The following is a 12,264-nucleotide window of genomic DNA, read 5'->3' as shown; positions in this document are numbered from 1 at the left end:
CTCTAGTTTAAAATGCTCTACGATCTACCATGGGAGTATCTACTGCTTGAATTGTAGTGTGCCGATACCTCGTGGCAACAGCAAGGAGCCCCCAGCCCCTCACTACCCCTCGCCCGTGCACTCTGGGTACTGTGTGTTGCTGTCCCCAGGACCCTCTGACCCCCCTGTCCCCATCGCCTTGCTTGCAGGATATATCAGTCATCTGCATCTTGAGTGTGGCTCTGGCCACCCCTAGCTTCCGCCAGGCTGGGCGCTCCGGCACAGAGGAGCCGGGGAGGGCTGCAGTTCCCTCTGTAGAGCCAGGTGATTCCACAGCAGATGAGAAGGTTCCTCTCACACCCCGGTGGGGCTGTCGCTTCGGTACATTACCTTGCGCAGAGTCCGGGCAGGCAGGGCCGGGGGCGTGTCACCCAGGGGGTGGTGGAAGGCGTCGAAGTGTAGGGAGTAATGACCTGCAAAGGGAACAGAACCAGAGCCTCAGCCGGGGCCCCTCCGGGGCTGTGTGTCAGCACATCTTGCTGGGCCAACTGGGCAGCCATGGGAAGAGTCTCCTGGGGACCCCTCAGCATTGACGGCCACAGGAAAACCTCTCTTTTCACTGGAGTTCTCCAAAACAGGCTGCTGGAGTAGAAGACACCTGTGCCACACAAAAGATCAAGAAGGTCGAATATGTCAGAGCCCACGGGATGACAGGCCATGGACAACTGGCAGCTCTCCGGCAGGCTGGTGGGTAGCGGGCTCGGCACAGTCAGTTCCATTGTCTTCGGCCCCCTGGCTGGGAAGGCCTGACCGAGCTCACCCGCTGTACTTGGAAACCTCACTGACCCCAAAGCCCGGCAGGGTCCTTCCTGTGGCGGGGATGTTGTTTCCTTGGCTGGGTCAGCCCAGAACATGGCCCATCTTCTTAGTTTGGAGGGCTTCTGCCCTGGCCCCTGAGTAGAGTCTGAAACCAGGGACTATCTGGGGGACCCGCTGGAGGTCTTCTTACCATGCAGCAGGCTTCGGGGAGGCACTGGGGGGGCCAGGATGCGCCCCATGTGGGCAGACAGGAAGGGCTGGGCCTCTTGGGCTCCGCTATCCAGGCTCCAGCTGCTGGGGGCTGCTGGCACCGCTGAGGGGTGGAAAGAGATGGCATGAAGGCAGGTTACTTCTTGAGCCACCCTCAGGGAGAAGCCTGTCCTACAGCCTCTGGCTTCTCCAGGTGTGCGCTACATACCCAGCACATGTGGAAGTGGTATGCCAGCCCCCCAAAAATGCTGGCCAAGTGAGACACTGTGGCCCACGGGGGAGAGACAGAGCTGCTTAAGATGATGGCAGCAGAGGGAACTGACGTGTAAAGAGTACTTAGGGGGAGGCAAGCTAAGAGGACAGCAAGGCGCGAATGTCTGCAGCCTCTGGGACTTGCCAGGAAGAGGACAGAGAACAGAAGAAGTGAGCAGAGCAGAGTGGAATGGGCTGAGGAGACAGAATGCAGACAGAAGACAGGCCACAGAGCTCCTCTCCAGAGCCAAGTCAGGGCTCTCCGACTGCCCTGAGCCAGTGGGAAAAGCAGGAAGCCGGTGGGTGGGAGGCAGAGACTGCCTCCTCCTACAGCTAGTGCATGGCCAGGGGGTGGGCAGGGACCCCCAAAGGGCCTGTGGTGGCAAGGAATCTGTGCCCATCCCTCTGCCTCTCTGCCCACTGACTGGGTTGCGGAAGCACAAGGGGTTTTCAGGCAAGGACTCGAGTTCACCGTGCCTGCTGGATGAAAGAGCATATGGCCCAAGAGTTGTGGCTGAGGTCTGGCTGGACCGGTGGCTTCCCAAGAAGAGGGAGGACTGTGGAACCAAGGGTGCTTTGAAGCCTGCAGAGAGGCCCCATTCCTGGCACCTACATGTCATGGATGCACGTAGAGTGGGCCCTGGACAAAGGGAAACCAAGAGTGTCCACCTATGCTAAGGAAGGAGTTCGGTGCCAGAATACTTGTCACCCCCACCCCCCAGCCATGGCTGGGGTGAGTGACTTTGCAGGAAGGAGACTCAATGAGGAATGGCTAGACCTTGGGCTCCGAGGGTGTCTCTCTGCAGGAGCAGAGCAGCAGGAGACAGGTCAATCCTGTTGGCCAACTCCTCCTGGAGACCAGATACCACCGACAAGAAATGCGCCTTTTCTCGGGTGGAGCTGGGAAACATAATCTCCCCTTTGGGCTGTCAGCAGCAGGCCGGCAGCTCACAGCCCACGCACCCAGCCTCCGGCCTTGTTCTCAGGCAGCTGTAACTACACTGTGCCTCAGGAGGCTGGGGTTCGGGCTCTCCTCGCTCCAGGTACTGAGCAGGAAAAGCTAGGGCCTCATGGGACCTAAGAGGTTCTGGAAGGGTAGGAGCTGGAATCTAGCCTTCAAGAAGGATGTGGTCAGGAGGGGCCAGGCCCACAGGGTCCAAGATGTCCTTCCTCTTCCTCCCCACTGGTCTGGAACTGGAGTGGGCCTACAGCAGAACACAAGGCAGAACTCCACTATCTGAACAGCTTCAGTTCTCAGGACTGCTCAGTCCCATGGGTTGGCTGACGGCTGGTGGCAGGAGGGAGGGCGTGACAGTGGCCGGGTGCACAGGCACTCAGCTGTTGCCTAACGGGAGGAAAGAATTCTGAATCTGATGAGCACCACCAGGTGGATTCCACCAGAAGGCCTCCTCAGGGAGCCCGAGGCACCCGAAGGACAGGGCAGGCCTGTTCTCATACAGACTCTCCTCAAGATGGGGCATGAGCTTCAGGGTCCGCAGCACTGAAGAAAGCCACAAATCTCAGAACTTAAGCTTGGAGGTGGGTCTGGTCAGCTTCCCTAAGGGGGTGCTGACAGCTCAAGCTCTCACATGCACATCTAGGCCCCGGAAGAACTGTGGGGTCACAGAAATTCACCCACAAGAGCCCAAAGGAACCGCGGGCAGGGACTCTGAGGGAAGGAAGCTGGCAAGGCTGCAGGGCTTTACAAAGAGCGCCTGCTTGAGTCCCTGCATGAACCAGAAGCCATCCAGTTCACCCTGCAGCCCGATGTCCGTGAGCTAAGAGGCCCACGGACCTTTGCTGTGTGGCACGAGTACACTGGGGCCAGTGGAAAAGCTAAGATGGAGTGACTTAGCCTAGGAGAAGAGGACAACCCTTGCTGTGGCCTGGCCATTTCCCTCTCTCTCTCTCTGTTAACAGAGGTCCAGCGCTGGCCTGAGGTCCTCACTGCACAGCTGACAGCCCTGAGGACAGGCTTGTCTAGGCTGGGAGTCACTGGCAAAGAGAGAGGACCACAGGTGAGAGGTGGAGTCCTTGTGGGACTTGGGACCCTGATGATGAGAGAATGGTGACGAGTAGGTACAGCTCCTGCCCTGGAGGATCCACGTAGAGACTCAGGGAGCGATGACTCTGGCCTGTGTGTTCCCACTAGGCAAGTGTCTCATTTGCTACCCTCGAAGCGCTGGCACTGTGGCGTGGGCATGCTTGCGGTGGGCTCAGCCTCTTTCCTTCCCACACCTGGGGGTGGGCGTGTCCAGCTTCTTGCTGCAGCCTGGTCTGAGGCCCAATGCTCTTCTGTGTCCGGCTGGCGTGGGGTCCCGGTCTGGCCACCAGCATCCATTCGAGCTCTGAGCCCGTCTGTGCTCTTGGTTAGTTGTCAGATGGCTCTGCATCTCAGGTGAAGAAAAGGCACAGTGGATTTTGGCCACTGAGGCCTTCTGTAACAGGTGCAGGGGCCAGGTAGGCTGCATGTTCCAGGGAGGCGCCGCCTTGAGGCTAGGAAGGCATCTTCAGCCGGCATCTCCATGGCTTTTGTGGTTGAGCACCTGGCTCTGATGCCTACCAGCCACTGAGGCTGTGGCCCCCGTGTCTGGTCTCCTTAAAGAAGACACAGAGAGGCCCGTCCTCTGTGGTGAGCGAGGGAGGGATAATGACAGTGGGGACAGCAGACAGCAGTTGGTGAGGTGCAATGACAACATGATGACAGCTTTGGAGGGACAGGTTCTGATGGGACAGCAGGTTGTATTCCCAGGGACTGAGTGTGCCCTGAACTCCAACAGAGGGAGGACAGGGAGGGGAAGCTACGGGGAGAAGGACTGGTATGGGGCTGGGTCCTGGGGGCAGGTGGGTTAGCACGGTCCTCGCATAGGTATTGCTCTGCGTTGAAATGAACTCAGATCTCCAGCTGTGGGGCTTTGGGCCGGGGCCCTGTGGGTCTGTCTGCTTCTTCAATCAGCTTGCTGTGACAGAACACTGGGTAAAAGTCCACTACCCAAACAGCCTCTGCTCTAACTGCCCAGTCTCCTGCCCAAGTTCATGGGCTCGCAATGCAGAAGATGGCCTCGCAGCAGCCGCCGGCCAGAGTGGGTGCAGGAGGACTGGACTCAGAGGACCTGGGCTCCCCTGGAGAGGACTGTCTCTGGGAAATTCACTTTGCCACGGCCTGTACTTCCCATTTTTCTGGGGGCTTGTTCGGCCATAGGCCTATTCTGGGCAACAAGGAGAGGTACCTAAGGGCCCAAGTTGAGAGTGACCGAAGGGGCCGTAGGGCCTGCTGCGTTCTGGGGCTGGTTGGGAGGAGCCCAGGGGAGTGACTGCCCATGGTCTGAACACAGCAGCCTGAGTTTCCATAAAGGTGGGCTCAGGCAGCTGGGCCTCTCTGAGGATGGACCCTAGGGAGGGAAATCTACAAATGAACAGGAGCCAAACTTAGCATCAAGCCAGACGTCGGTTTAACAGTGAGCACAGGAGTTGGTCAGGACTTTGGACAGACAGACAGGCCTGTTGAAGTATGGCACAGCCTTGGCCAGTTGGTGCTCAGGGACAAGAGTCAGACACTCAGGATGGGGACAGACATGGGTGGGGAGGCCACCTGGGAAGGGGAACAATACCTTTTTCAGCCACAGACAGATTGGGATCACTGCAGGGTTTGCAGGATCCGACCACTTGCTGGAACAGGGCCCGCTGGAAATTTGGCAGCTGAGGGAAGGAGAAAAATATCAAAGAGGGTGAAAAAAACCAGTTATACCTCAGGGGGAAGAGCTATGGGCCCAGGAGCCAGGACATTTTAAGAGAAGACAGGGAAATCAAAGCAGTGGTACCGCTCATGCTTGAGATGTGTTGAGAAGCTCAGGCCGGCCATAGGAAGACTGTTCCTCGCTATCTGGCTCCGACTGCTGCCATGTCAACATTGGAGGCAGCTCCCTACCATGCCGGGCTGGGCTCCAAGCTGTCTCGGGCATGGCCAAGAGAAAGGACACAGGCCCTTGAAGGTATCTAATTGCAATCCTCTGTCCTGCCAGGGAGACCCACTGGCAGAAAGGATTGAGGGACCCCTTCACCCCTCAGCACTGGCAGGCCTGGCCTCCTGGAGGCCCCCACACCGGCCCAAGTCAGCACTGAGAGTAAGGGCAGCACTCGATCCCAGAAAGTCACGGACAGGACCCACTGTTCTGATGGGTGGCTGCCAAGCAGGCCTCCTCCCGCCACCTGGTGTGGCCAACCAGGCACCCGGAGGTGCCGCGGAGCAGCTCCTGGTACTCTGGGCGAGGTAACAGCTGCTTGGAGGTGACTCTCATGGACTCTGATACAAGGGCAGGCAGACCGGGCAGGGGAAGGAGATAATCCCCACAGCTCTGGTTCAAGGTCCCCAGGTATGCTGTCTGGAGAGCTGTGCAAATGGTGTGGACTAGTCCCAGCAGGCAGCGACGGGCTTCGGGTAGATGGATGGATGGATGAAAGAGGCAGTTTGCCCAAGTGAGGATGACCTTCACACACACAGGGAGGAAGGCCATCCTCCAAACCCGTGTCCACCACTGCCTTCTCAGGACAGGAAAGAACCAGTTTCCTTTGCTAGACTTTTTTGGGATGAGGAGTCCAGGAGGCGGGCAAGAAGGACAGATAGCTACACAAGCAATGGTGGCTCCAACCCGCCACCGTTCTCCCTCCAGTCGCACTCCGTCTGGCTTGCCAATCCTCAGAGCCACCGCAGTCCCCGTCCAGGGGCCCAGCAGCCTTCTGAGGGTCTCATGGCAGAATGAAGAGGGCAGGGAGGACACTACAGAAAGCCTAGCAGATGCAATGAGAGAGGGCCGGGCCGACACACTTGTAGCAGAGGGCAGTCCGGAGTCTGGGTCTACTACCTGTCCGTTCTCCAGGATGGCTGCTGGATACATGGCACTGCTCGGGCGGTCCCGGTGCGTGGGCAGCAGCAACATCATTTCCCGGGCGTGGCGGTACTTATCTGGCAGAGAGGGAGAGCCTGTAACCAAGTGAGAACAATCACGCACAGATGACGAGCCACAGATGGAGGGCCCAGCGGGCAAGCATCCTGGGGGCCAGGGAACCGGGGTCGGTGTCCCCTTGCAGCTGGGCGGAGGATGAGCTCAGCAAACACAGGAGGAATGAAGCAGGGCCTGCTGGTGAGATGGGGGTGAGGGGCTACACCTGACGTCCCGGCCGAGGCAGGCAAACTGCGGACGGGGGTGATGCAGGCCCACTGACAGAGCCCCTCACCACGCTCAGAGGCAGATCATGAGGAGAACTGAGGACTGGAACCAGGCCCCAAAAGGCCCCCTGCACCCAGCACTCTCGGGAGGTGGGTGTGACCTGGATGTGGGCTCTCTCAGGGGGCCCAGGCATGGGCACGGGCCAGCTTGCAATGGAACCATCACACAGAGACAGAGACACTCGGGTAACACAGTGGCACGGCTGTCATTGACGCACTGTGTCTCCATACACTTACCGTCTCCAGACACCACTGGCCCTGTTCTCATCTGACTCCCTAGCACCTTTACCCCGAGGTTTCTCTTTCCCAGTTCCAGGCCCCCTTTCTGGCCATCCTACTGCTGCCCCAGAAGCCAGACTGGCAAGGGCTCCAGGGCCCTGCCCACAGATGGCTCTCCAGGGATTCTCACTCTGAGACTTGCCCTTCAGTGAACTCGGGGGTCATGGCGCTAGTCTGGGAGTTGTGGGCCTTGAACCCAGTCTCTTGAGTTGACTTGGTTCATGCTCTTCTCTTGTGAGGCTTCTGTAGTGATCTCTGGCCGAGGGGCTGTTACAGAGGCCAGACCAGGCCAGACAAGTTGTGGCCCAGTCCCCATCCATACAGCCCATAGCTGTAGGCCCAGGAACCTGTCACCCATGGTCCTTGAGGGGACCTCCCACAGAAACAGAATAACTTGCTGGCTTTCCTTGAGAACAGATGATCTGGAAGGCCCCCCCAGCCCCCTATGTCTGCCACTCATCATGCCAGACGCCAGCATGTCCATGAGAAACGGGCCTCCTGGCGGCCTCGGGCTGGCTCAAGTGCTGGGAAGCCTCCTGTGGTGTGCTCGTAGTGACGCTGGAGAGCCCCTGAGCTCCATTTGGGAGGTGACCCTGCAGGTCCGGAGGCTCTGTGTCCCTGAAGCCCAGGGTCCCTGGAGCCTTCCTTAGCGTTTGCGGTGCACGCGCCATCAGGCACAACTGACAAAGTTATCTGCAGTCAGCCTGCCCCCAGAGTCCTTGAGATATCCCTCTTGTGCTCATTTTAGACCCAGAAGATGAGGCTTAAATACTTTGCAGAAGTTGATATAATAAAAATCGGTAGTGGCTATTTAGAGACAAATGGAAGAGAGCTCCTAATCCCACTGACTCCTACAGTGCCTTCCCAGCAAGGAACTGAAAGCTCCCTGAGCCCCGGCAGCCACAGCTCCGGACAGGACTCCCTCCACTGGGGCGCTCAGAAGGAGACATGTGCCTTTATACCGATGCACTACGGCCGACTCTATCTAACACCCATCCCACACCAGGCATGTAGCTGGAACGAGGCGTACTGCCTTCCTGGTCACGGTCCCTGACCTCACAGAGGTCACAGCCTGGCTCACCAGACCAACCCCATATCTGCACACTCAAGGTCCTGATATGGGTCATGCTAGGAGGAGGGACAGCAGCCTGCAGGCCCCAGGTGCTCTGCTGAGGACCTGAATCCACGGGTGGAGGCCCCCCTGGCGCTATAACAAAGGGGTGCTCAGTGCTACAGCCGCGATCCTCAACTCTGCCATCCACTGCTCTCCCACTGCCCTCAGCCCTGGGCAGCCAATGCCATGGGAGCAGAGAGTGATGGCTGCTTCTCGTGAAAATATTTAAGCACCACAAGGGCTTCTGTGTCACAGGACTCCTGCGCTACTTGAGTTGTAGCCTGGGTAAACCCGAGGGAGGCTAAGTGCCAGCACGACTGAGTTACTCAAGGAGGATCAATCAGAATGCCGGGTCCCTAGCCCCAGTCAATCTTTTCACCACTAGGTGGAGCTGCCTACTTAACAAGAGTTTAGAAAGAGTTGCAAGTTTAGAAAGGCCTTTCAGGCCTTCCTTCTGGAAGGTTTCCAAATCAACAGGCAGCACAGCAGAGAGTGTCAACAGGCTTGGTGAGGAAGGCCACGGGTGTCATGACCACTCCTGGGTGTGGGGGAAGTGCCTCCAATGCAAAGGACCCTCCAGAACACCTTTTCCATGAAAGCCTTCCCTCCACCCATAATACCAGAAACAGAGTGGACGCTCCCTTCTTTCTGTGCCCCTAGGGCACTGTCTACTGCCTCTCCCACATTTATCTGAGAATATCAGTCTTCCTCTGTGATGCCAGGTACGGGTCTTTCTGCATCTTCTCTTACAGGGCCTACTGTGGGCAGGGTCCATACGGGGCCCGCCCACGGTTTTCTCCAGATAGGCCCGCACCTATAGCTTGCAAGGAAGGCGTAGCCTGCAAGTGAATCCCTGCTCTTTCTTCGTTGCCTCTGCCCTCATCCCCATTTCCCGCTTTCGGCCCAGTTCCATTTAGCCCTTTTGTTTACTTTTGTACTTAATGTGTACTCCAGCAAGGGATGGGGCTTCTGTCAGCCTTTCTCTCTCTGATATCCTGGAGTTTGGCCCCTGTGCTAGCTTGCCTCCAGAGATGGCAACCTTGAATGCCTTCCCTCCAAAAACACACATGCCACTCCTCACATCATGAGCTGGGGTCTCATTCCCCACCCTGGTATCTAGGTTGGCCTTGGTGACTTGACCAGACAATGGAATGTGGCAAAAGGAACATTCTGGGATTTCCAAGGCTGGGTAATAAGAAGCCCAAGCTGCGGGGACAGGCCCTATATAGGGACTCGGGCCGATAGCCCCAGCTGAGCTCTCAGGTGACAGTTACTACCAGCTGTGTGAATGAGCCATCTTGGACGTCCAGCCTAGTTGAACCTTTAGATGACTCTAGCCCCAGGTGACATTCGACTGCAGGCTCATGAGAGACTGCGGGCCTGGCAGCAACAGCCAGTGACTGGCCGGTGAGCTCAGACCACCCCCTTCTGTGGTCATTCCGCACAGCCGTCCTGGGAAGCACTAGACCCTAGCTCCCGCAGCTGATTACCGTGGCACCGCAAACCCTTCTCTCTAAAAGGACGGAGAACCAGATCTCACTGTGATAACTAGGGTCAGACTGTGAAAAAGATGCTGGCTCTCAGAGAACAATATTTTAGCCAATTGGTAAGAAATCAGGCAGTAACTGGCAAAGTACACAGCTTTTCATAGAGCCTTCTCTCCTGATTAAACCTTTCTCAACTGAACAAGGTCTTTTTGGTGGTTGTTACTTTTTAGAATAACATTTTCCAGGGTTAAATTTAGCCTTAAAATTGAATTTTCACACTGTGCAGTCATGCTCAATTCCTCAAGACAAGACTCACTGTTGCCTTAACTTTGATTTTTATTCTTGCAAACATTTCAATGGAAAAGAACTGAGCTTTCTCATGGACTGTGCGTCCTCATCTTACTGACGTGGAGATGCGACAGCCGGCCACCTCTGTGGCATCCACTGCTCAGAGCAGGGTCTGTAGCCAGCCAGAGAGAGAGCTGGGGCTAGGAACCCTCGAGTCCTTAGTGCTGAAAGGGGAGCATTCTCTAAGTCACAGGGCCGCTTTCAAAGACAGAGCCACAGATGAGAGGAGGACTAGTGGGGCTCATGAGGCCCTCTCCTCTCCCTCTGCAAGCAGCGCCCTGCCCTCCTTACCTCGGGCACTGGAAGGGGCAGAGGTAATCATCTGGGATGGTGCTGAGTGAGTGGAACTCAGGCTGGAGGAAGAAGGGCTTGCCTGGGACGAGGACAGAACAGAGACGTTGGTGACTGAGCCCTGGTACCTGGGGTTGGGATACGCGAGCTGCAAAGGGAGAAAAATCAGCAGGATAGAGGTCTGAATGGCTAGGATTCTAGGACTGGCCCAGAGTTGGCTTCTTCATGCCATGAGGTGCCCAGACCCAGTGTCTGAGGCGGTACCCTGGGTCCTGATGGGAGGCCAGGCTGGTGGCTGGCACTAAGGGTCACCCACACCGCCCATGGAGCAGGGTTGTTGGGTCGACCCTAGTGCTGGCGGAGGATGCAGGACTTAGCCATCAGGAATCAGGAAGGAGGGCAATTTGGAGGAGGAACTCTCCCATGGGATCTCGAAGAGCAACCAGGACTGAAGCTAGATTTCCTTTTTGGGAAATAAAGCCTGGAAATTGTGACACAGGATGGTGTGGAGGGAAAAGGCTGTTTTACTGGCTCTGGGTGTTCTGAATTCAGAAACTAGAGAACTAGGCAGGGATGCCAGCCCTCAGACCAGATCAGCCAGCAGAGAGGCGAGTCCTCCAGGTACGGTGCCCTGGCCCATTCTCCTTGGAGAGCTCTGGTACCTGCATATGGTGGTATAGGTCCTCGGGAGCCTCGCCCATGGAGCTGTCACCCAGCATCACCACGTTTCCCGCTTCGCTAGATGCGTGTGAGGAGAGAGAGGATGATGAATGGCGGCCTGTGCCCATCAAGTTCATGGGGCTGTGAACAAGAGTGGGAAATAGGGAGGAGTCAGGCCAGGAGCTGAGAAACCTTGCTAGGTGGTAGAGGACAGTGTGAGGGGGTGTGTGAAGCCTTAGCCAACAACACTGGCTTGGAGGGTTTCATAGCTAATGCTTATACCCATCTGAGGCCTGGGGCAGCTGTGAACCCCCACCTGCTGCTCAGGGTTCCCCTAGTCTGGGAGGGCCAATGGTAGACTGGCAAAGTCTCTACCTGGAGTTAAATGGCTTATGGCCACTCAGTCTGATGACACCAGCAGTTTTTCAGTTAGGACGATTGAAAATGATATGCTCGATCAGGTCAAAGATTCCAGGTCCCCTTGCCATGTGGCGTTACACTGAGCCGGCAGCCACCTCCTAGGCCAGGGGTATTTTCCTGGTATGGGCAAACTACCAAAATAGCTGGTTGGCAACCGTCTGTTGGCTTCCTTCCATATCCTTCCAATACTCTCCTCTGTCAATGGGAGACAGCCCCTCATTTCTTCCTTCCTTCCCTTCATGGAGGTCCGGTCTGTGCTGACTTACTGCTCACACTGGAAAACAAACCCAAGGGAGAGGCTCCTCTCCCTACCTCCTCCTCTGACCTGGCTTTCCTGCCCTGGAGGCTTGGAGTATCTTCCGTTGAGCCCAGACAGACCAGGACTCCTGAAATCAGCGTAGCCATGCTTTGCCGTGCTACCACCTCACCATGTGGTTCTCGCCCTTAAACTGACTGGGGAGCCTCATTCCCCCTGGGATTGGGCCCAACGGCCTGAAGGAATGCGGCCCATTCGGAGCTGGAACCAGCCCCCTTCCACGGCCCGGAACCGTGCACTCCAGCCACGAGGCTCTGCTGGTGGGGCTGCCCAGGCCGGCTTGTTCACCTCCTGTGGCATCTGCTCGTGGCAGTCCTTTTGCCCGGATCCTGTTCCATCACCCTCCTAACCCCAGCTTGTTTCTGCCTCACAGACTTCTACTATCCTTCAAGACTTACCCCAGTTGCCCCCTCCTCCATGTTCTCATGGTACCATGCACACTCCTCTGTCACCCAGGATGACTGGCTGTGAGCGTGGGTCCTGTGGCAGGATCTGCGTGTTTGCTGTGTGCATGGGTGAGAGGGCATGTGAGCGAGCAGACACACCTACTCTTTCAGACTTCCTGGCTCTGACCTTTGACATCCAGACTTACCTCTGTGGAGGGGACCCCCCAGCCCTAAGGCCGTACCTGTGCCGGTGGGTCATCTTGATGCTCTCAGGGCTCATGGGGCTATGGGACGCTAGGACATTTCCCCGCGGGGTGCTGCTGCCTGAACATGCAGGACTTAGCTTGTCCAAACCCGGAAACTCCTGTTGAGAAATGAATGCCCCTTCATCAGAGTAAAGAATGACTACGTAATTAAGGGGTGAGAGGGAAGAGCGGGCTGGTGGTAGAAATGTCAGAGAGCAGATTCTGACACTG

The 12,264-nt window shown here is 56.9% G+C and overlaps 1 protein-coding gene across 2 annotated transcripts in view; it reads right to left on the bottom strand.

The window, feature by feature from the left end:
- Nucleotides 1–12,264, bottom strand: part of DOCK3 (dedicator of cytokinesis 3) — a 569,026-nt gene that overhangs the window by 3,556 nt on the left and 553,206 nt on the right. Inside the window, exons 46-51 of one of the 2 annotated variants that reach the window (XM_057311740.1) lie at nt 12,031–12,152; nt 10,669–10,807; nt 10,007–10,154; nt 6,123–6,241; nt 4,872–4,959; nt 370–452 (exon numbers count right to left, since the gene is read on the bottom strand). In XM_057311740.1, the coding sequence (XP_057167723.1) occupies nt 370–452; nt 4,872–4,959; nt 6,123–6,241; nt 10,007–10,154; nt 10,669–10,807; nt 12,031–12,152 (699 nt within the window). The remainder of the gene's footprint in view (nt 1–369; nt 453–4,871; nt 4,960–6,122; nt 6,242–10,006; nt 10,155–10,668; nt 10,808–12,030; nt 12,153–12,264) is intronic. The other variant, XM_057311742.1, reaches the window with a different exon arrangement.

Source organism: Ursus arctos, unplaced genomic scaffold (genome assembly GCF_023065955.2).
Source record: "Ursus arctos isolate Adak ecotype North America unplaced genomic scaffold, UrsArc2.0 scaffold_14, whole genome shotgun sequence".
Lineage (NCBI taxonomy): Eukaryota > Metazoa > Chordata > Mammalia > Carnivora > Ursidae > Ursus > Ursus arctos.
Note: the sequence above shows the minus strand (reverse complement) of the source record. Positions and strands in the feature narration are given on the sequence as shown.